Source organism: Dama dama, chromosome 5, assembly GCF_033118175.1.
Source record: "Dama dama isolate Ldn47 chromosome 5, ASM3311817v1, whole genome shotgun sequence".
Taxonomy (NCBI): Eukaryota; Metazoa; Chordata; class Mammalia; order Artiodactyla; family Cervidae; genus Dama; species Dama dama.
The window spans coordinates 11,749,273-11,773,629 of record NC_083685.1 but is presented as its reverse complement, the minus strand read 5'-3'; the positions used below and the strand labels follow the sequence as shown (position 1 = coordinate 11,773,629).

The 24,357-nt window shown below is 47.5% G+C and overlaps 1 protein-coding gene across 7 annotated transcripts in view; it reads left to right on the top strand.

The window, feature by feature from the left end:
- Positions 1–24,357, top strand: part of TPCN1 (two pore segment channel 1) — a 71,029-nt gene that overhangs the window by 34,881 nt on the left and 11,791 nt on the right. For 4 of the 7 annotated variants that reach the window (XM_061141819.1, XM_061141818.1, XM_061141823.1 and 1 more), the window contains 15 exons: positions 3,735–3,862; positions 8,993–9,169; positions 9,587–9,700; positions 10,509–10,639; positions 12,042–12,130; positions 14,196–14,230; positions 14,820–14,878; positions 15,130–15,229; positions 17,499–17,615; positions 17,891–18,015; positions 18,838–18,886; positions 19,365–19,428; positions 20,634–20,678; positions 23,658–23,714; positions 24,125–24,178. In XM_061141819.1, coding sequence (XP_060997802.1) covers positions 3,735–3,862; positions 8,993–9,169; positions 9,587–9,700; positions 10,509–10,639; positions 12,042–12,130; positions 14,196–14,230; positions 14,820–14,878; positions 15,130–15,229; positions 17,499–17,615; positions 17,891–18,015; positions 18,838–18,886; positions 19,365–19,428; positions 20,634–20,678; positions 23,658–23,714; positions 24,125–24,178 — 1,344 coding nt within the window. Of the gene's footprint in view, positions 1–3,734; positions 3,863–7,063; positions 7,214–8,992; positions 9,170–9,586; positions 9,701–10,508; positions 10,640–12,041; positions 12,131–14,195; positions 14,231–14,819; positions 14,879–15,129; positions 15,230–17,498; positions 17,616–17,890; positions 18,016–18,837; positions 18,887–19,364; positions 19,429–20,633; positions 20,679–23,657; positions 23,715–24,124; positions 24,179–24,357 lie in introns of those variants that run through there. The other 3 variants (XM_061141822.1, XM_061141825.1, XM_061141821.1) reach the window with 2 other exon arrangements.

Below are 24,357 nucleotides of genomic sequence, written 5' to 3'. Positions count from 1 at the left end.
TTCTGAAGTTCATGGTTCACGTATTGCTGAAGTCTGGCTTGGAGAATTTTGAGCATTACTTTACTAGTGTGTGAGATGAGTACAATTGTGCGGTAATTTGAGCGTTCTTTGGCATTGCCTTTCTTTGGGGTTGGAATGAAAACTGACTTTTCCAGTCCTGTGGCCACTGCTGAGTTTTCCAAATTTGCTGGCATATTGAGTGCAGCACTTTCACAGCGTCATCTTTCAGGATTTGAAATAGCTCAACTGGTATTCCATCACCTCCACTAACTTTGCAGGGATGCTTCCTAAGGCCCACTTGACTTCACATTCCAGGATGTCTGGCTCTAGGTGAGTGATCACACCATCATGATTATCTGAGTTGTGAAGATCTTTTCTGTACAGTTCTTCTGTGTATTCTTGCCACCTCTTCTTAATATCTTCTGTTTCTGTTGCTGCTGCTAAGTCACGTCAGTCGTGTCTGACTCTGTGCGACCCTATAGACGGCAGCCCACCAGGCTCCCCCATCCCTGGGATTCTCCAGGCAAGAGCACTGGAGTGGGTTGCCATTTCTTTCTCCAGCGCATGAAAGTGAAAACTGAAAGTGAAGTCGATCAGTCGCGTCCGACTCTTAGTGACCTCATGGACTGCAGCCTACCAGGCTCCTCCATCCATGGGATTTTCCAGGCAAGAGAACTGGAGTGGGGTGCCATTGCCTTCTCTGTCTGCTTCTGTTAGGTCCCTACCATTTCTGTGCTTTATTGAGCCCATCTTTGCATGAAATGTTCCCTTGGTATCTCTAATTTTCTGAAGAGATCTCTAGTCTTTCCCATTCTGTTGTTTTCCTCTATTTCTTTGAACTGATAGCTGAAGAAGGCTTTCTTATCTCTCCTTGCTATTCTTTGGAACTCTGCATTCAAATGGGTATATCTTTCCCTTTCCCCTTTGTACAATGTCATGAACCTCCATCCATAGTTCATCAGGCACTGTGTCTGCAACCTACCAATTAGGAGCTAACCAGCCTAGTTTGGTATCCAAGCCCTGCTTCTCACCGACTGCATGACCTCAGGAAGGTACTTAATTGAAGTGTCTTGGAGGAGAAAGGCAGGAGAACAAAGAACAGGTGGGACAAATATGCAGTAATTGCAAGATGATATATTTATGCCTAACCATATTAGTAATTACATTAAATGTAAATAATCTAAATACTCCAATTAAAAGGCAGAGTTTTTCAAGCTGGAGGAAAGAAACAAGACCAAACTTTATGCTGCCTACAGGAAACAAAGTTTAAATAAAAAGACACAAAGAGATTAAAAGAATGGAAAAAGCTACAATAATCAGTAATCCAAGCAAATAATCAAAACTGGAGTAGATATTATAATCAGGGACAAAGATTTGTATATTTATAGACTGCATTATATATATATGCATATATGTGACTCAAAATTTTAAAAAAGAAGAAAATAACATAATAAACAGGTAAGAGTTGGAGACACTTCAATTAAGTTGTGCAAATGGCAACTAAGCATATGCAAAGATGCTCAACATTATTAGTCTCTGGGGAAATGCAAATTAAAAGCATTGGAATTAAAACAATGCAGTAACATCACAATATTTTAGGATAGTTAAGACTTAAAGCAGTGAGCATATCAATTGGTGATGCGGAAGTGGAAGGCCTAGAACTCTCATTTACTGCGAGTGGGAGTGTAAATGGTACAATCACTTCGGAAAACAGTTTAGTAGTTTTGTGAAAAGTTAAATGGGTGATCCAGCTGTTTCACCCCTTGGAATTTACCCCCAAGAAATGAACACCTACATCCATACCAAGTCCTGTACATGAATGTTCATAACAGCTTCATTTGAAATAGCCAAACACTGGCAATGGTCTGAATGTCCGTCCATGGGACTTCCCTGGTGGTCCAGTGGCTGAGATTCCTCACTCCCAATGCAGGGGGCCCAGGTTCCATCCCTGGCTGGGGAACTAGATCCCACATGGCACAACTAAAAATCCAGAGTGCCACAACTAAGACCCATCTCAGCCAAATAAATATACAGTAAAAAAAAAAAAAAAAAACTTAAAAAAATAAAAAGCTGAGACTTGTTTGTCGACGCCATGGCATGTATCAGCGGACATACTTGAGCGCTGTGACGAGCCCAACTCAAAGAGGCTTAGGTATAAAAGGGTCTTTGTGGGCTCAGAGTTTGGGAATGCTCTGAGGTAAATGTCAGGCACAGTTCGATCCCACGGGTGTAACTCAGGCAGGTCTTCCCCACTTGGTGGCAGAGGCAGCCTCCAGCAGCAATAGGGAAGGAGCTCCCCAATTCCTACACACACACACACACACACACACACACACACACACACACACACACCTTTCTAAACTGGTCCTGGAGAAGTTCTAGGCTCACCCTTGTTGGCTAGACTTCGGTCAGCATCACTGGCTGAACCAATACCTGTCTGGGGTGGGATTGGGGGCGGGGGTGCGGTGGGGTCGGGGATGGAGGGGATCTCATTGCACTGGATCAGCTGCCAGGGGTGGAGTTGGCCAGAGCTGAAGAATAAGGACAGAAAGTAGGGAGTGGACACTCTTCAAAGACAGACAGGACTGAGTTACCAGAAGGAAAGGGCATGGGTCTCAGCAGGGAAGAGCCACGGATGACCCTGCACCAGGGAACAAATCCAGTTATTTTTATTTTTCTGACAAGGTAGTATATTAACCTGCTTCCACAAGTCAGAAGTCATCAAAAAGATCACTCCCTCTGAGTGACTTCTACCCTGTTCTCTCCATCCATTGTAGGTAATCAATTTCATCAAGTTCTAATTTACTCTTCCTATTTCTCCCGTTAAGATAAGTAGATATCTCTGTGCTTTCTTGTTTTTTTCCCTTATTTACACAAACAATAGCACTGGGTGCATGTTTTTTTATACTTGCTTTTTTCACTTAACAGGAGAAAGAAAAATTTAACTGAGGTATGGTTGATATACAACACTCTATGTTTCAGGTGTATAATGTAGTGATTCACAATTTTTAAAGGTTATGCTCCTTTTATAGTTATAAAATATTCCTTTGCTGCACAATATATCCTTGTAGTTTATTTATTTTATACATAGTAGTTTGTGCCTCTTAATCCCCTCCCCCTTCCCTCTCCCCAAAGAAACCACTGGTTTGTTCTCTGTAACTATGAGTCTGTTTTTGTTGTTGTATTCACTAGTTTGTTTTAGTTTTAAGATTCCACATCAGCATAATACCCTCAAGGTCCATCCATGTCAGAAAAACATTTTTGCTAGACTTACTATTCTTGCTGTCATTAGTATTGGGTTGGCCAAAAAGGTCATTTGGTTTTTGCCAAAATATGTTACCCAGACGACCTTTTCAGCCAACGTAATACATGGGATCATGTGTAGACTTATGTGTGCTTAGCTGCTCTGTCGTGTCTGACTCTTTGGGACCCCATGGACTGTAGCCCGCCAGGCTCCTCTGACCATAGGGATTCTCGAGGCAAAAATACTGGAGTCGGTTGCCATGCCCTTCTCCAGAGGATCTTCACAACCCAGGGATCGACCCCAGGTCTCTTGCATTGCAGGTGGATTTTTTACTGCCTGAGCCACCAGGAAGCCCAAGTGTATACAAATGGTATTGACTTATATAATAGAATATGAGTGAGAGCATGTGAGTGACTGCCAGCCTTCTCTCTGGTGAATGGTGTCTTTTTATTCTCTCAAACCTGGGTTGTAAGTGAATCTCCTCTTGCAGTTGGAGGCAAATATACCGTCCACGACTCCCAGGCCCCCAGTCTGAGCTTAAAGGGCGAAAACTCCCCCTCCAGCCCCACCGGACATGAATGGGAGATGATTTATCAAGAGGCAGCAATCTACCTCCAGGTGAGTCTCTCCTGGGCAGCACCTGGCCCTTCTTGCCACGTGTTGGTGGATACAGGGAGCCAGGCTCTGTTGGATGCATGCCCAGCAATACAGTTCTGGCTTTAGTGCTCTGTGTGTGAGCTTCTCATTTCATAAGATCAGGCCGGGAGAGCCGACCTGACTGTGCCCGTGGGCTTGTTCCCAGGACCCCCGGTGTGTGGCCCTGCCTGCCCCCAAGTTCCCCGAGTCTGTCCATTTGGCCTCCCCCTGCCCTGCTCCCTCTTCTGGAGAGGCCGGTTCTCAGGAGGGAATTCTTCTTTTATCTACTGAATCCAGCTGACTTAGTGTGAGGAGTCTGGAGATGTTTATTCCTTCCTGTTTATCCTGCTGTTGCTTTCATATTTGCTATTCCATGCTTGGTTTTTGTTTTTAAACAAATTTTAAAGTCTTTATAATTCTGTCTGGTAGGTCTATCTTAATTTATTTAACTATCCTGATAAGTTTGGATATTTTCTCTTTTTATGTTTCCCTTACTGTATATTATGCATTTCCCTGTTATAAATTATGAGGACAATCTATGTCTTCAGCTATTTCTCTCTTTTTCTCTTTAATATCGAGGATTATTTTAATAGGAAACACTCCAAGAAGTAGAATCAGTGGGTTGAAGAAATCAACATTTTTTAGGGCCCTTGGTATATAGTATTGAATACTCTCCAAAGGGAATATTGCCTGTTAACTGCTATCTCACTATCTATGGTAGTTTCACCTTAATCTTGTCATTTTTGTCATAAGATTTCAGCTTCTGTTGAAATTTCAGCATTGAGTAAGGGTTTGGGTGAGGAAATGGGATTTTTCTTAAGTTCATTTGAATGATCACTTTCCCCTAATGTTTTTCTTCTTTGAAGTAGCTCTCCCTTGTAAGTATTTGCTTTGCTATTTTAAAAGAATATTTAATGAAATTCAGATACTTATTTGATAGCTGTTCAGGTGTCTGTGTGTTTATCACGTTTTATGGCTATACTCCTCAAGGAATGTGTTTTGATTCAGGTTAAGGCAGAAATGATTCAGGTTAAGTAGAACTGTTTTAGGGAGATTTTAGCAAGCGTGGGCATGCCTGTTGATGGGGCAGAATCACCCTGTACACTGTCACCCTCTCTAAGGTTGAACAGGTGCTAGATAAGAGGCCAGGATGGATCCAAATACGGGATTAGAATCATTGCTTGGTAATTCCTTCTTTCCTTAAGCAGGTGAGAACATTAGTAATAAAAATGGCTATCATCAAATAATAAATGCTGGAGAGGGTGTGGAGGAAAGGGAACTCTCCTACGCTATTGGTGGGAATGTAAATTGGTACAGACATTAAGGAAAACAGTATGTAAGTGTCTTAAAAAACTAAAAATAGAGCTACTGTATGATCCAGCAATCCCACTCCAGGATATATATTTGGAAAGAAAAAACCCTCTAATTCAAAAAGATGCGTGCATCTCAGTGTCTGTCGTAGCACTGTTTACAATAGCCAAGGCATGGAGACAACCCGAGGACCAAGCACCGCTCAACAGACAGTGGATTTAAGAAGATGTGGTATATAATACACACACACACACACACACACACACACACACGAGCAGTGGAATGTTACTTAGCCACAATAAAGAATGAAATATTACCATGTGCCATAGTGTGGATAGACCTAGAGAATATGATACTAAGTCAGTCAGCTAGTGAAAGAGAAATATTATATAACTTCTAAGTGGAATCTAAAATATAATACAAATGTATCTATATACCAAAGAAAGACTAAGTTAAGTATGTACTTGCTGATCTTTCTAACAACCTTACCAAGCAGTTTGGTCATCTTCCGGTTCATATACCTGAGATTCCCAGGGCCTAGTGAGTCCAAAGCCATCCAGCTAGTAAACTTCCAAGCTTGGATTTAAACCGTGTCCATCCAGCCTCCAGATGATGTTCTTTCTTCTCTACGTGGTGGCCACGTTTCTGTACCTGACCCCATGTATTCACTCAAAAATGGACCATGTCTTTGGGGGAAAAGAGGTTACAGAACAGAAGGTATCATATGGTGATGTTTAATATATAAGTTATATATAATTTTATATAATATGTGTCTATGTATGCACAGATACCCATTCATATCTGGAAAGTTATTTGTCAGAATATTAAAGGTGATTATTTTTGGCTGATGGAATTTTTACTACCTTATAATTTTGTGTATTACTTGAATTTTTTTTTTTTTAACAAAAAAAGATCCATCCTCTTGTAAAATTAAAACTAAAAGCAGAACCTGAATCCCCGTGGACAGTAGTTTCTGGCTGTGGAGGGTGGTGTTAATGGGTGTCCAAGAGCTGTTTTCGCGAGCGTGCTCAGTCGTGTCTGACTGTTTGCCACCCCATGGACTGTAGCCCACCAGGCTCCTCTGTCCTTGGGATTTTTCAGGCAAGAATACTGGAATGGGTTGCCATTTCCTCCTCCAGGGGATCTTCCCAACCCAGGGGTCGAATCCACGTTTTTTGTGTCTCCGACATTGGCGGGTGGATTCTTTACCACTGCGCCACCTGGGAAGCCTTAGCATCTGGGTCAGGATAGAGACTCAGATCCTATTTCACTCCATCCTTGCTGGGGGAGGCCTCATCTTCCATCTCCCCTGAGGCAATTCCAAGTCCCCAAGGTCAGACCTGAGAGCTCCATGTCAGTGGTTTCCTCTTGCCAGACCTTCATCCCTGGCTACTTGTTGGAAGAAATTACCCGAGAATTGCATTTTCTAGAAGTCCAAGCCAGAAGCTTCCCAGGCAACCATGTGTGACCCCTGTGGCCAAGGCGGTGGAGGTGAAAACCACAGCCCAGCACAGATCACAGGGCGGGGAGCAAGGCTTGCCCAGCTTGCCCTCCGTGTGACTTCCAGGATGTTTGTTCCCTGCCCTGTCCAGTCTGTGGTTTGCCTTTTATTTATTTATTTTTTTTGATCATGAGGATAGTGATGTATCCGGCTTCAGGGAAGTGACTCGCTTGAAGTTCCGTTGCAAACCACAGCCAAGGTCAGAGCTCCCAGCTGCCTCCCAGCTACTAGACAGTCCTCGGGCCTGGCAGGCGCTTGGAGAATGATCTCTTGCAGAAATGCTTCATCTTACCAAACATCTATTAAATGCCCACTGTGTGCACCAGGCACTGTGCCAACTGAGGTCTTGACTATGTCTCTTGCTCTCCCAGTTCTCTGTGACAAGCTTGGTGAGCTGAAGCCACCTCCGGCTAGCATAGGAGCCCGCTGCCCAAAGCTCCTTCCATGGCACCATGTGCCACCTGGCCCAGAGACACTTCTTCCTGTCAGCCTGGCTTTGCGACTTCTGCGTGAATCACCAGGCACGTGTGTTAGTTTCACTTTTGCCGGAATAAGGGTTTATGAGGATGGTTGCATGTGGCCTCATCCCAGAAGGGCCAAATATCGGAATAGTTGAAGGTCTGCCTGCATTCCAGAATACCCAGAATGCTTTTGGAAAGGATGGATGTCCCTTCTGCGACTCTGACCCTTTTCTCCTCTAGAGATTGGAGCCAAGGGCAAGAACCTCTATTCTGAGTGTCTGTGCTGAGAATGAACAAGACAGGTTCTCCTGACTCAGAAGCATTGGTGTTTGGGACTGGATAATTCTTTGTTGTAAGGGGCTGCCCTGTGCATTTTAGCAGGTTTAGCAGCATCCCTGGAATTGTCCCTCTGGATACCAGCAACATCCCCCAGGTGTGATAACTACACATGTCTCCAGCCCTGGGGTGGAGTCAGGGGAGGGCAGGTGGTCAACACTGCCCCCAGTTGAGAAGCACTGAAGCAAGGCGATGTGTGGAAAGTAAATGCTGTCTATGTGTAGGCTGTTGGATGGGGTACCGAGGTGATGAAGTTGATGAGGTGGGACCTCTCTTACTTTGACCTGTGCCCACCAAGCCCAGAGAGGCAGTGAAGATCCCCTACCTCCCCCAGAAGGCCGATCCTAACAGGGAGGGTCATCGGCTTATATTCTCAAGGGCTCCATCATTTGTTTTCTGCACCATCAGCAGGAGGCCAAGAGTAGATAGAACAGGGCTGCTGGAATCAGGCTGCCTGGCTCTATGGGCTTGGGTGCTACAGAAGTTCCCTGTCATTGCTGTCAGATGAGAAGACATAAAAGCACTTGCCTGGAAGGCAAGTTGTCAGGACTGAAAGGAGGGTTGGGGCTTAGTGGAGGGCACTCAGTGGGGGTCAGCCACTGTCTCATTACTGTTGGGGTGAAAGCATCAAGGGGTTAGAAAGTTAGGTGGAAATAGAGTCAGTTAAGAAGTGGGGGGACTTCCCTGTTGGTGCAGTAGTTAAGAAGACTTTGCCTTCCAATGAGGGGGTGCAGATTCCATCCCGAGCTGGGGAGCCAAGATCCCACATGCCTCATGGTCAAAAAGCAACAACAACAACAATAACCCACATAAAACAGAAGCAATATTGTAACAAATTCAACAAAAACTTTAAAAATGGTCCCACATCCAAAAACTCTTTAAAAAGATAAATGGGATGGGGAAAGCTGCGTAAAGCAGGATTCTGATAAAGGGACCCTCAAGCTTTGCCCTCAATGTTACTAGCTTAAAGTAAATAATAACAGGTCACCTCTTCAGGGAGCTTTCCGTGTGCCAGGCGCTGCCCTGAGAGCCCTGGGAGTAAGTACGGTCGGTAACCCACGGATGGTTGTAAAGGTGAAAGAAGTTTCCCTGTTACCCAGGGAGAAGGGGGCGGAGCCAGGACACAGTCGTGGCTAGTTTACCCCAGACCCCGAGCACTTAGCCTCCCGCACCTGAGAGGGAGACTTTGGTCTCAGAAGGGACCAGATGCGCCCGCTTCCCTTTGATCTCTTGGGCGTTTTATCCTTTGATTCCTCCAAGTAGTTTTGGAAAGAAGCAAGTCTTTGGAGCCCCATCAGCGGCAAGGGTGAGACCTGTGGGGTGTGCTAAGCTGTGAAGATAATACTTAATTTTCCATCCTCTCTGGCCTGAAGCTCCACCCACCTGCCAAGGGCCCGCCCCTTTCCCCCACCCAGCGCACATCCCACATCCCAGGCCGCTTTTGCGTCCCAGGCGCCCTGCTTCGCGCGGGCGCACGCACTACCGCGACTCTTGCTCTTTCAGGAAGGCGAGAATAACGACAAGTTCTTCACCCATCCCAAGAACGCCAAAGCGCTGGCGGCCTACCTCTTCGCACACAACCACCTCTTCTACCTGATGGAGCTGTCTGCGGCCTTGCTCCTGCTGCTGCTCTCCTTGTGCGAGGCTCCCGCCGTCCCCGCGCTCCGGCTGGGCATTTACGTGAGTGTCCCGGGGCCGCAAGCCGCGGCTCTCAGGGGGTGTCGGGGGTGGGAGGTGGGGCAGAGTAACTCAAGCCTGAGAGGGAACATTCTGGAAGGGGAGACACCCCACGGATTTCAAACGGGGAGGCCCCGGGAGTAGCTGGCTCACCAGTCTTGCTTGGGGTCCCCGCCCAAGGGAATGCACCACCCCCAGTCTCCCTGGGATTCCGTTCCCTTGTAACTTCTAAGGAGGGGCGGGGGACGCCCTTGGACTGCCTCACTTAGGACCCGTGGCCACGCTTTGGCTCCAGGTGAAAAGCATACCTGATCAGCAGTCCCGCCCACTGTCTCCAAAGAAAAGCCAGCAGGTGTGCTCACTTCTCCGACTGGGGAGTGGCTGATGACGCTGCATCTCCTTCATGCCCTGTGGCTGCAGGTCCACGCAACCCTGGAGCTGTTAGCCCTGGTGGTGGTCGTGTTTGAACTCTGCATGAAGTTGCGGTGGCTGGGCCTTCACACCTTCATCCGGCACAGAAGGACCATGGTCAAGGTGATGTGTCCATCTCCAGCATTTCCTTGTCAACGTCAAGCCTGTATTGTCAGTTCAACTGCGAATCCCCCATGGGCCTAGTCGTGCACTGCGAAGCGTAACTCTGGGTCCCGGACTTCACCATGCTTCCAGCTTTGCTCTGGGTGTCACGGTGGTACTCACAGTAGCTAACATGATCCAGTATTTAGTTCGAGCCAAGCACCAGCACGGTGACTTTTGTGGGAAATGTGTAACTATTCCTAATTTACCTCCAGCCAGTCGCAAGAGAATGGGATCTGAATCCTGGAGAGCTGGGATTCCAAACCAGCCTGGCATGGCCTCCACACTCATGGCAGCCAGTGCCGTATGTGTCCACTTTCTCTGTAGCAGAGAGGGGCATCAGTTGGGATGTGTCAGAGTGGTATTTAGCAGTGTCAGAAGTGCACACACTTGACGGGGAGGATGTGCCCAAGGAATTGGAGATCAGGACATGCGGAAGACCCCAGGGCGGGCAGGGAGAGCTGGAACCAGAGGGTGGGTGGCTGTGGCTTGCGGAGTGGTGATTTTGTTCAGTGGGTACCCTCTGATGAGCTGCTGGGAGCACTGATCGCTCTGGAGCTTGTTATCCTGGGTCAGCAACCAGTGGACGTCTCCCTGGGGCCTGCCTGATGTTGGGGGAAGTGAGAGAGGATGAGGGAAGGGCTTCTCCGGGCTCCCCTCGGGGATGGGGAGGGATGGGGGGCCAATATCTAGCTGGCCCTCTGGCCAGGGCATACAGGAGGGGCTGGGGCACAGGGGCTAATGGTGTGCCTTGCCCGGCCTCCCCCAGACCTCCGTGCTGGTGGTGCAGTTCGTGGAGGCCATCGTGGTGTTGGTACGGCAGACATCGCACATGCGGGTGACCCGGGCTCTGCGCTGCATCTTCCTGGTGGACTGTCGGTACTGCGGCGGCGTCCGGCGGTAAGGCCTGGGGAGGAGCTGCTCACTCAGGCGCTCGCCCGGCCCGGCCCGGCCCCCTGGGTCTGTGGTGGAACAGCAGTGAGTCACCTAGCGATAAGGTCCCTCCTGCACTTGGCTAGGTCACAGTCCTGATCACTTCCCTCTGCCATTCAACCCCTACAGAGAGGAGGGTGGTCCTCCCACTGCAGTTCAGGTCTCTGTACTCCAGGTCCAGGGCGCTCTCCCATCATTACCTGTGCCCCTCTGGGGCTCCTGGCACAATATCTGCCCAAACACAGCCTGCGGCAGTAACTCAGTGAAGTCCACGCAACTCAGCAGGCGGTCCTGACACTTCCCCTGGGACTGGGGGACTGAACTCAAAACAGGCCATTGACCTAAGATCAAGCTGGGTTTTTGTTTTCTTTTTTTTTTTTAATGCTAGTGTTGATTTTTGGTCAGTGCTGGGTCTTCATTGCTGCACGGGCTTTTCTCTAGTTGCAGCGTGAGGGCCCCTCATTGCGGTGGCTTCTCTTGTTGCAGAGCATGGGCTCTGGGTGCTCAGGCTTCAGTAGTTGTGGCTCTCCAGCTCTAGAGCACAGGCTCAATAGTTGTGTTGCACAGACTGAGTTACTCTGAGGCATGTGGGATCTCCCAGACCAGGGATCGAATCCGTGTCCCCTGCATTGGCAGGTGGATTCTTCACCACTGAGCCACCAGGGAAGCCCCAGACTGAGTTTTGAGAATCCATCTAGAAAACCTCTTGACTGGGGTCCTGTGAATGAGAGCGGGCTAGCCATTCACTCTTGGTGAGGTTGCTCAGTTGTGTCCGAGTCTTTGAAATCCCATGGACTATGGTCTACCCGGCTCCTCTATCCATGGAATTTTCCAGGCAAGAGTCCTAGAGTGGGTTGCCATTTCCTTCTCTAGGGGATCTTCCAGACCCAGGGATCGAACCCGGGTCCCCTGCGTTGCAGGCAGACGCTTTACCATCTGAGCCACTGGGAGAGCCCACAGGGTCACTCTTGGTTCCCTGTCTGCAAAACTGGAGACACATGTCCTCAGACTGAGTAGCCCTGAAATGTCTTCCCGCATCCCATGCAGACTGACCGTGGCACCCGAGGCCATGCACCCAGCTTTGGCCTGCCTGCTCCATCCCTTGCAGGCACTTGCCTGCTTGGGCTCAGTAAGCACCACGCCTGCCCTGGTTCTTTCCCCACCACCCCCTGAGTGGAAGTCCTAGGAGATCACTGAGCATGACGTCACAAGCCAGGGTGCAACGGGATTTAGTGTTCCAGGGGTTGGGAGCACCAGGCCCCCATCTCAACAAAGGCATCCCACACTGAGGAGCCCCAGACCATGCCCCCTGGGCCCCAGCCCGCCACCCACCGCCCCTCACCCCTCCTGGCCCTGTCTCTCTCCCCAGAAACCTGCGTCAGATGTTTCAGTCCCTGCCACCCTTCATGGATATCCTCATGCTTCTCCTCTTCTTCATGATCATTTTCGCCATCCTCGGTGAGTTTTTTCCTGAGCCCCAGTATGCAGGCACTCTGTAAAAGCAAACTTATCATTGAGAAAAAAGGCACTTTGACAGTTTTAGAAATTCAGGAAGGTTTTCAGAATGATAGAAACACTTGTGGACTCCAGCTTAGGAAATGTGGTATTGGGGGAAAAAAAAATAGAAGCCACCTTTGTAACCTTTCTTGATCTGAGTTCCCTTTTGCTCCCAGGGGGTGCTCCCAGGGGATGCCCCCGGCCTTTATTCACACTGATGCATGGCGATGCAGGCCCTTCGTTTTCACTGCAGTGTCGTGATCCAATACGTGAATACACCCACATTTATTTACCACTTCTCCGTTAGTGGGCATTTTCCTCTATCGCAGATTACATTGATGTGAACATTCTCCTGCCTTTCCTAGCGCGCCCTCACGGGAATTTCTCTACAGCATATGCCTGGGACCTTAGGGTTGACAAAGTTCAGTTTCACTAGGTGTTAAAGCAAGGTCACGCCCTTTCTAACAGCGGAGGAGGCCTTGCCTCTTCAGATAAGATCAAGTATTGATGCAACTCCCACATTCAGACACGGGCTTTAGACAGTGGCGGTCTCAGAACACGGCAGGGAAGCCCAAGGTCCCTTCCCTGGTGCTCAGATGGCAGAGACAGTGGAACCAGAGGGCCGTGACTCTAAGGCCCCCACCAGTGCTGAAACCCCCGGGCCCTTGTGACAGTCTGTTCCCCGAGCCATTGACTCCCACCCTCCCACCCCACTCTGGATAGAATTTCCTTGGTGTTCCAAGGGACTGACTTCCCTTAGGGGCAGAGTTTCAGGATTTCAAGGACTCAGGGGAATAGCCCATTCCAAGAGAGAGGAAATTAATGGTGCCCCCACCTTGGACCCTCAGCTGCAGGAGAACAGTGGGGTCCCTTTGAAGTTGTTACCTGGCTGTCATGTTCTCAAAACCGAAGATTGCAAACCAGCAGTCTGGGTTCCAGACCCAGCCTACGGATGAGTTTTGTTTGGTCTGAAAGTGTTGAGCCAGCATTTTATGTTTTATTTTTTTAAGATTTTTCTGATGTGGACCATTTTTTAAAGTCTTTATTGAATTTGTTACAACATTGCTTCTGTTTACATTTTTTTGTTTTTTTGGGCACAAGATATGTGGGATCTTAGCTGCCTGACGGGATTGAACCTGCACCCCTTCCACTGGCAGGTGAAGTCTTTTTAAAAAAAAAGCTAATTAATTTTAATTTTCATTTAACATTTATTTTAAAATATTTATTTATTTGACTGCTCCAAGTCTTAGTTGCAGCATTTGTGATCTAGTTCCCTGACCAGAGATCCAACCTGGTCCCCTGCATTGGGAGCTGAGTCTTAGCCACTGGACCACCAGGGAAGTCCCTTGAGCCAGTGTTTTTAAAACTAGATTTTTTAACATGAAAATACAGATTTCCAGCCTTAAAATCTTAAATTTTTTTAAACTTTCATTTTTTTTTTTAATTGACATGTATTCGACATAGCACTGTATTAGTTTTAGATGTGCAGCATGATGATTTATTATGTACATACTGCAGAATGATCCCCATAATAAGGTTAACAGCATCATCTTTGTACATACTTATAGTTTTTTTTTCCCTTCTAATGAGAAGATCTACTCTCCTAGCAACTTTCAAACACACAATAACGGTATCATTAACTAGAGTCCCTGTGTTGTGCATCCAGCCTTTGTGTTTTTTGGCTGCACTATACAGCACATAGGATCTTAGTTCCCTGACCAGGGATCAAACCCCAGCCCCCTGCAGTGGAAGCACAGAGTCCTAACTGCTGGGCCACCAGGAAGGTCCTCAACTGGCCTTTTGTAATAATAGCTTCAGTGGTGCTTGGATCACATTCCCGAATGGCAGCAGTTACCTGGTGCCTTCGGCCAGAGCGTGTGCTCTGCTCTGCCGTGGTCCCCACCACTCACTACGCTTTCCCTCGGCCCATTGCACTCATTTACATTTATCAGTATCTGTCCAGTCCTTTTGACATCTGGGTTTGGGACTTCTGCTCTAACCCATGTTTCCCACCACCTTCTTCTAGGTTTCTACTTATTCTCCCCTAATCCTTCAGACCCCGTAAGTAATCAACACGTTTGTCTCTGTCTTCCTGTATGTGGGGCCTTTTCACTTCGGGCCAGGTGGCTGGACTGACCCTCCCCCCGCCAGCCGTATTAGGAAGGGATGCCCTGCTTGGTTTCTCATCATTGCTTATGGCACCTGAACGTTCATTTCCTTCTTCGAGTGCCAAGGGGATTCCCTGTCCTGTCATTGAGAGGGGTGTTTCCAGGATCAGATCTGGAACACTGAAACATTTTGGCAGAGGAGTGGTGGAGGAGAGCCCAGCTCATTGTGCAAAACATGTGATTCTCTGGGAGACAATCCCGAGGCCAGGTGTCTGCTTCTGCCAGAAGCATTGAGCTCAGGAAGGAGGAGGCCTTGGACTCCGAGTTTGCTTGTTCCTCTGCCATCCTTAAGGGATCCCGCAGGAGGAGGGAGGGGATGCGTGGGTGGGGTGGGGGAGGATAGGGCTCTGGAGATGACCCACTGCACACAGCCTGGCACCCTATTGGTCTGATCCTCAGTTTCCTCAACTATAAATTGAGGCACAGTGGTGTGTGCCCTCGGCCTGGCACCCATGTGTCCTCTGGCCCTCCTGTCCCCACAGTACTTCAGCACCCTGGAGAACAGCATCGTCAGTCTGTTTGTCCTTCTGACCACCGCCAAGTAAGTTTGGGCTCTGCTTTGGCTTCTGCCTGCCCTCTGGTAGTGCCCAGGTTTCTTTCCTCTTTTCAGCCAAGGCTCTTCTACGTCTTGGCTCAGACAGCTGCTCAGGGCCACCATGAGGGATGGGAGTGGCCTGGTGAGCTGAGAGTTGGGGAGGGCGGAGGGGGCTGGGAAGGCAGAAAGAGGGACGTCCTTAGAGAAAGCGGAGACTGGCAGACATGGGCCTTGCAGGTAACACTCTGCAAATACAGCTTCCCAGATGTGATGATGCCCTCCTACTCCCAGAACCCCTGGTCCTGCATCTTCTTCATCGTGTACCTTTCCATCGAGCTGTACTTTATCATGAACCTGGTGAGTGGCCTTGGCTTGTGTTCTGTGGACCAGCCCCAGCCATCGCTGTGCTGGGCATTGTGGGGATAAAGTAGGGGTGGCCATCCACCTCCGAGGGCGGAACATAGGGGAAGGAAGTCCTAGACCCTGGGCAGGTGTGGTGTGACTAGGAATTCCCTGTCAAGACTTGAGTTCAGCTGGTTACCAGCAGTAACTAGCCTCTTTGCGATAGTACTGCTGCTGCTGATGATAACGATGCTAGAGCCTGTCATTCATTCATTCACTTTTTCATTTATTTGAATGCATTGGGTGGGTCTTCATTTCGGCATGTGAGATCTTTAGTTGTGGCATGCGGATCTAATTTCCTAATCAGGGATCAAACCCGGGCCCCGCTGCGTTAGGAGCACAGGATTAACCACTTAACCACGAAGGAAGTCCCAGAGCTGGAGTTTAAACCAAAACTACCCTGGAACCTTTTCCTTCTCACGGCAAACAGATAATAACTGGAAAAGCTGACACTTATGAAGCCTTAGTCAGGTACTATGCCAAGTGCCTTATGGATAGGGGTTCAATAATTTAACGCTCAAAGCCTAGATGTCTTATTATGATTCTCAATTTATAGTTGAGGAAACTGAGGATCAGACCAATAGGGTGAGTCACCCTTGCCTGCACAACTCAGGTGGCCAGATGAGCTGGTCTGATTCCAGAGCCCTGCTCTTAACCACCCCATCCCACTGCACCCACATGCCAGGAATGTCCTGTGTATTTCTACCCCGTTTATTATGAACCCCTGGGAAACCCAATACAGAACACATTCCTTTAAGGACAATGTGCAGTCGCCATGCACACTGGGAACTTTGAAGGCTTGACTGGCCACCAGGAATGTTCCTGCCATCAGCAGATCGCCTCCTCCCAGACCATACCATCAGGCTGGAGCTGAGACCACATGAACGCCAGAATTATAAGGAAGAGGACTTACCAAGTCTTGCATTTATTTTTATACTTCTGATGAGCGTCCCCACCCCAGTCACCACAGTCAGACCCGGGTATAGAAATGGAAAACAATTTCTCTGGGGGTAGGTAGACTTGTGCTGCTGCTGCTAAGTCACGTCAGTCGTGTCCAACTCTGTGCGACCCCATAGATGGCAGCCCACCAGGCTCCCGTCCCTGCCTTAAAATGTGATGTCTTAAGCAGGAAAATATTTTCTTTTTTTTAATTTCTCAAGACCCAAAATAAGTATGTTGGATATTTGTCTGTACATCTTAGAGTTTTTTTGTACTGTTGTTAGTTTAGAATCCTAAAAATATCGTCATGTGTAATTATTTGCTTTAACAGGTATTTTGAACTGTGAAAATATGGGTATGAGTCAGCCGTTGGGGCCCAAACCCAGCCTACCACCTGTTTTTGTCAATAGAGTTTTATTGCACATGGCCACGCCCATTCATTTGTATATAGTCTGACTGCTTTCATGCTACACCTGCAGGGTTGAGCGATTTCTACAGAGACCATCTTGCCTACAGAGCCTAACATATTTGCCCTCTGGCCCTTTACAGAAAAAGTTTGCTGACTCCCTTGATCTAAAGGGAAATGTGGGGGTGGGGGGCAGTCTGAAGGGACAGAGAGGCAAAGAGAGTCCCCCTCAAAATATTTTTGGAAGAAAGTGTCCCCCAAAAAGTCTTCTTTCAAATTCTGCTCCCGCCCTCCCATTACCCTCTGATAACACAGGCTGTGTCATTCACACGCTGACTTTGGAACTGGGCAATTCCAGAAACTTGTGCCGTTGGGTGCAGGCCCACCTCTCATCCCTTGTTTCTGGGGCCACACAGACTCAGGAGGAGAAGGAACACGGGGACAGGGGAGGAAGGGACAGCGATGTCCCTCCCTACTCTGAGGTTGGGAGGGCACAGGATGGACACACAGCCTCCCTGGCCATCACACAGAGCTAAATGGGGCAAAGGCCCCAGCGTGTTCCCCTCACCGCTTCTCTCCCCTTATAAAACTGCCCAGGCAGGGATTAGCCACAGGCAGAGAAGAAAAACCGCGGAAAAATGTAATAGTGTTTTCACGAATCTGTAGAGGGGAAATTTACAAGTGGCAATGAATGACCTTCCTCTCCTAAGACTTGGAGAGGAACTTCCTACACCACCTGGCCAGGGGAGAGGCTCTTCTCAACCCGTTTCTGGGGTGGCTGGAGGAGTGCCCTCTGGAGGCTGGGGAACTCTTCCCTCAGGAACTCCCTCCCTGAGGCCCAGTCGGCATGGGCACCAGGTCTCTGCTCTTCCCTCTCAGCTCCTGGCCGTGGTATTTGACACCTTCAATGACGTCGAGAAACGCAAGTTCAAGTCTTTGCTGCTACACAAGCGAACTGCCATCCAGCACGCCTACCGCCTGCTCGTCAGCCAGCGGGTAGGGGTGCCGGGGGCTGAGACAGGGAGGGGGGTTGGTCCTTGTTCTCCTGCCCTTCCCCCCCACCTCCACCACACCCTCCCAATATCTCCTAAGTGTGGAAGGGCCAGCAGCTTCAGAAACCAGGGGTCCTGCCCTTGGGAGAACGAGAGAGAGCAGGGCGCCGTGGGATCCCACGTGATGTGGGACATCGGGCATGGCTCCCCCCAAGGGAAGGGGCAGCTGGACTCTGAGTTTTCCCATGTTCCATGTGGCCATCTTCCCTCTCTCCCCAGAGGCCCGCTGGCATCTCCTACAGGCAGTTCGAAGGCCTGATGCGCTTCTACAAGCCCCGGATGAGTGCGGGGGAGCGCTATCTCACGTTCAAGGCCCTGAATCAGAGCAACACGCCACTGCTCAGGTGAGAGGGATGCCAAGTGGGTGCAGAATAGCCAAAGGAGGCGTTGACAAGAGGCCCTGGGGTGGATGGGTGGGCAAAGATGCTCTTAGAGACTTCGTTTTCTTCGCAGAGCTTTTTATGCACATAGACCCTATTGCTCAGGATTCTTTTTACAAATGACAAAAGTCCAACCCGCGTCCAATATAAATTCACAACAAGAAAGGAATGTACTGGCTCGTGGAATGGACTGGCCCAGCTGCTCACCCTCGAGCCCTGAGCAAGCTGGGGTAGTTGATGTGAACAGATCCATAGAGCAACGTGAACAACACACACAAACACACAGCCCTGGCACAGCCTCAGAGAACAGGCCCGAGCTCTCTATGGTCAGTCTTGGCCTACTGACTGCTGATGACCAAAACCCTTTCCTTTTCGATTTGAGAAGCAGCAGGCGTTCTGTAGAGACGAGGGTGAGAGAGCTCAGTCTGAGCTGACCTCTCAGCCCCTGTTGTTCTAGGTAGTCCTCTGCTAAAGGACACTCCACCCTTGTCTGTCTGACAGTGGTGGTCATTTGGGGGCTGGCTCTCTGGGGGAACGCAAGCTGGTGGTAGTCAGTGAAGACTAAGTGGATGAAGTATCAATACAATAGTCTGGGGGAAGGAGAAGATGAAAAGCCAGCAGGTACTGGGCCCCTGGGCCCCAACGGGCTGGGACTCCCAGATGTCACCCCCTCCACCTCTCGAAGGTGACCACAGGCAGGCGGGTGTGAGAACCACTGAAGCTCCGTGGGAACGTGCCCTGATTTTTTTTTTTTTTTTTTTTGCCCTTTCTTGTTGCTTATGACAGCCTGGAGGACTTTAATGATATTTATGAAGTTGCTGCCTTGAAGTGGAAGGTGGGTGCTCTCTGGGGAGGGACCAGGCCGACGGTCCCATGGGAGGGGGATGAGCCGGTCCAGCTCTCGGCTGGGCGCCGTGCATTGTAGAGAGAACAGGTGGCCCCCGGCCCACACTTGCCCGTCCACCTGCAATGTGCTGTCCAGGTTAAGAGCCCTGAGTCTCAGACCCCATTAGTCACCATGTGACATCCGGCAGGTTATGGAACCTTTCCAAGACTTGTCTCACCTGGGAAATGGGGTCATGCGAGTTCTACCCTGCTGTGTTATTCTCAGGGTCACATAAAAATAATGCCAGTGCACAGCACACAGATTGGCAGACCTGGCCGGCTTGGTGGTTCTGGAGATCCCCGAGTATTTTCATGGTTTCCCGAGTTAGTCAGAGAGCAGGAAAGGAAAGCGGCACCCTGGCCCCCAGGGCTGGGTTCCGGTCCCTGGTCCTAACTTCCTCTCTCCCACGGCCCTGTTCCTCGGTCAGGCAAAGAGAAATAGAGAACACTGGTTTGATGAGCTTCCCAGGACAGCATTCCTCATCTTCAAAGGTAAGGACGTGGCGTCCTGACAGCTGGGGACAAATGGAGGTTTCCAGAGGCCACTGATGAGCATTTAAAGAACATGACCAGAGTGTGTGTGTGTGCACGTGCATATGAACTGGGTGTGTAAAAGAGTATGACGACCCTGGCAGAGAATTAGTACTGGACTAGGGAGGGACGTCAGTAACATAAAAACCAAACAAAAAATAATAGTGGATTATTTTTCGAGCTATTATTGATTAGTTCAATCAATATTGAAGTATATGAATAGTTATTCATTGAAGGAAATGGATACAAAAGTTAGCTAATTAGAAGAAAAGGAAAGTCTCCCACACAGAGATAATCAGTATTAATTTTCTGATGTGTTTCCTTTTGTTACAGGTTATTTTCTGTGCCTTTTAAAAGCAGATTAAAAAACATTGTAGATTCTGTTCTGAAACATGCCTTTTTCCCTAATAATAGACTTTTTACCTTCCTGTTGTATCAGGATATTTAGCTGGTGTATCTGATCTCACAGTGATGCTTGTATCATATAAAATTCAAAATTTTAACGTCTGAGTCCACTGTATCATTTACCTAATAGTTTTCCCTGAATTTCATGCCAGTTTTGAAGTTCCCTGTGCTTAGCTCATGGGGGTTACAGTTCAACTATTTTGAACAAGAGTTAAAATGGCCAGACTCCCCTGGCAGTCAGTGGTTAAGATGCGTGCTTCCAATGCAGGGGGCTCAGGTTCTGTCCCTGGTTGGGGAAGTTCCCCGTGCTGCTCAGTGTCAAAAAAAAAAAAAAAAAACTTAAAATGGTATATCCTATTTTGGGATTTCTCCCAAGATAGGATAGAACTTTGAGCACAGCTGTTACTATTCCATGTTCTTCAGCGAGTTTTCCATTCCATTGGGAAGATAGTTATTCAAGTGGATGAGTAAACAGGGCCGGGTCTAGGCCAGGAGCAAACTTGAAGTTTCAGGAGCGGCCAGCAAAACCTTGTTCTGCTGTCATGGCTCCAGGTTGCCCCGGCTCTTCCCAGAGCGGCTGTTGCCAATGCACTGTTGTCCGGGGGCATAAGAATGGGCGTTCCTCTGAGAGCAGGCCCTTTCTTTTTCATCCCCTGGACATAAACACCCCATTTGCTTACATGCATGACATATGTGGTTGGTGATTATGTATATACTTATGTGTGAAAATTTCACTGTTAACATTTCTTTTTTTCAAATAGGAATTAATATCCTTGTGAAGTCCAAGGCCTTCCAGTATTTCATGTGTAAGTGCAAAATGTCACAGCTCTAGGTCTCTTTACTCCTGAGTCTTACTGCTCCAGAAGGTGGAGGGGCAAGGGATAAGTCATGCCGTTGGCTTTTTAGCATAGAAAATTCCAAGCATGTGTGAAAGTGGAGGGACTGTAATGAGCATCCATGTACCCATCCCCCAGCTTCAACAGTTATCATCTCCTGGCCAGTCTTTCTTGTCCATCTAATCCCCTCAGTCCAGCTCATCACCCCTTCTCCAGACCTGGGGTTTTAGGAATCAAATTCCAGAACCACAGATTGTGGTTGGTTGACACGTCACTTTGACCTGTTTTAATCTATAGGTTTCTCCTCCATCCATTTTTCCCCTCTTGCAGTATTTAGTTGAAGAAACAGGATTGTTTGTCCATCAGCCTTGTTTTTGCATGTTCCTCTGTTGCTTACGTCCTGTAGTTTGGTAGTTAGAGCTAGAGCTGTGTTGTCCAACATGGCAGCCATTAGCCACACGTGGCTATTTGAATTTAAGCCAACTAAAATTAAAAATTCAGTTCCCATCACAGCAGCCGAAGTTTGAGCACTCAGTAACCACATCTGGCTAATGATGACCAATGGGACTGCACAGATGCAGACTGTTCTACTCACCCAGAGGTTTGGTGGGATTCACCCTTTCTAAGGAGCTCTGGTTCCATTTAATGGGAAATGGTGTTTAGAGATCACAGTTGGAGATGCTAACAGTATGCGTTGCTTGGAGTTGGTTATTGTTTCCAGGACTTTCCATGGACAGAGGTAGGGTTTTGTTTTTTTCTTTTCTTTTTTAAAGATAAACTAGCTTGTGAATTTTTCTTGATATTCTTAATTGAAATTTTGGACTATAGGTTTTTACCTAACTCCATCATTCTTTCATATCTAAATTCCCAGTCTTAAAATCCTAGTTCCCAGCAATATTGACACAACCGCTCACTTACTGTATCTCACAGTCCACACTGTGTCTTCACACGTAGTCTCCAAAGAACAATACCAACACAACCATTAAAATTGTTAGAAACACCACCGCAGGGATAAACATTTAGATGACTATGTCTTAAGGTCACCTGGAATAGTTTTTCTCCATGTGGGTATGTCACCATCTAGATGCATGTTTAAGATTTATTTCATTTTTTTATTTCAAAAAAATTTTTTTTTAAATTTTTCCAATGTTGTGTTGGTTTCTGCCTTACAATAACACGAATCAGCCATAATTATACATATATCCCCTCCCACTTGAGCTTCCGTCTCCCCGCCCCAGTGTACCACCCCTTTAGGTCATCATAGAGCACCAGACTGGGCTCTCTTGTGTTCTATAGCAACTTCTCACCAGGATCTACTTTATACGACAATGTATATATGTTGTTCTTTCTCCATTGGTCCCACTGTCTCCCTCCCCCACTCTGTCCACAAGTCCATTCTCTACATTTGCATCTCCATTCCTTCCCTGCAAATAGGTTCATCAGTACCATTTATTTCATTTTTTATTAAAAAAAATTTTAGGGGACTTCCCTGGCGGCCCAGGGGTGTTAAGACTCTGTGCTCCCACTGCAGGGGGCGGGGGTTTGATCCATGGTTGGGGGAACTGGGATCCCACATGCTGCGTGGCACGGCCAAAATAAAATGAAATGATAGAGCATTTAAACATTATTTTAGAGATGGCTTTTTACATTTAATTTTGCTTTATAATTATGTAAAAAAAATATATATATATATATATATGATTACAAGTCACATCTACCAGACAAAATATATTCAAGGAAGTCTCATTTAATCCTGTCACCTCCCCCACTGGGTAACTTTTATTATACTTTATCCTTCCCTTTTTAAAAACTATAAGTAGATGCATATATGCACACTTTCCTGTCTTAAATAAACTAGCACAGTTTATACACTTTTTTCAACTTTGCTTTTTTCAGTTAACAATATGTTCTAGAGACCACATCTTATTAATACATAGAGATGTTCTTCATTTTTTAAATATTTAACTGTCTAATTGCTGATGATCATTTTTTTCTTTCTTTTCTATGGATATTATACATGTACTTCATGAGTGTTTTTTTTTTTTTTTTAAATTGTGAAAGTATGATAACACATTTACGGGAGACTTGGAAAATACAGAACAGAGTTATGTATGGTTCCATTATATATTACATTATATATGAAAATTAAGTAGATACATTAAGGTTTTTAGTTGGAGTTTCAATATCAAACTCTTCAAAAATTTAGTGATATAGATAGAAAAGTAGAAGGATATAGTAGACCTGAAAAGCCCTATGAACCAGTTCAACATAATTAAGATTTATAGTTGACAGTATACCATTTCATGAATGTATCATAGTTTACTCATCCAGCCTCCTGTCCATCATTTAGGTTGTTTCCAGTTTCTTTGCAATCACAAATAGCTCTTCAGTAAATAGCTTTCAGCATACGTCATTCTGTTTTTGCCAGTGTCTCATTGGGGTGGATCCTGTAAGTGGGATTGCTAGACGAAAGGCCAAGTGCATGTGCAATTTTGCTAATTAGTTCCTGGTGTCATTGAAGGATCAGATGTCTGTAGGGAAAAACAGATGTCAGTACTCAAACCCTTTGTGTGTGGTCCATCTTATACATCACCCTGGAATAAGCTGCAGGTTTTATGGAAACAGGTTTTTAGATTTTTATCAATTAAAATGGTCTAGTTGCTTTACAGTGTTGTGTTAGTGTCTACTGTCCTGGAGCATCTTAACTGGTATCCCTACAGTGACACAGAGCCTGTCTTCAGGAATCTGTAGCTGTTTTCTAAGTGAAACCACTGGTTGATGTAGCTCATGGTAGCAGCCTTAAGCAGGAAGTCACCTGTTATCTGGGTGTACACGGAGACGCCCTGCATTCTCTCAGAGTTGCCTATAAACTAAGCAGGGGCTGCAGCTGTGACCTGTGGATTTCCACACCCACCTGTGCTCTCTCTCTCATGAGCCTGTCTGTTGCAGATTTGGTGGTGGCCGTCAACGGGGTCTGGATGCTTGTGGAGACCTTCATGCTGAAAGGTGAGCCCAGCAAGGGGACCGGCCTGGCCTGTGGGCGCACCTGGCCCACCTGTTTTTGTTTTTGTTTTTGTTTTTTTAAAGATTATTTATTTATTTGCAACTATGCTGGGTCTTTGTTGCTGGGTGCGGGTTTTCTCTAGTTGTGGAGAGTAGGGGCTTATCTCCGTTGCGGCGCACAGGCTTCTCATTGCAGTGGCTTCTCTTTTTGTGGAGCGCGGGCTTTAGGCACATGGGCTTGGTAGTTGCGGTTCCTGGGCTTTTCGAGCACAGGCTTAGTTGCTCCCCTGCATGTGGCATCTCTCCTGACCAGGGATTGAACCCATGTCCCCTGCGTTGGCAGGCAGATTCTTAACCACTGGACCACCAGGGAAGCCCCTCACCCACCTCTTCACCTGCTGCTTCTCTTACAGGTGGGAACTTCGTCTCTAAGCACGTGCCGTGGAGTTACCTCGTCTTTCTGACTAGTAAGTTTCTGGCAAGGCCTTGCTCATGTGCTTGTCCTCACCACTGGCTGGAACCTCCTTTTGGGTTAGGGTCTCACGGCTCTTCTTTAAAGCTGGGGAGCGTCAGGGGCGGGAAGCAGAAATAGTCTGATTCTCCCCTGTCCCGATTTTAAACTCTTTGGTGGTTGCCCACTGCCCTC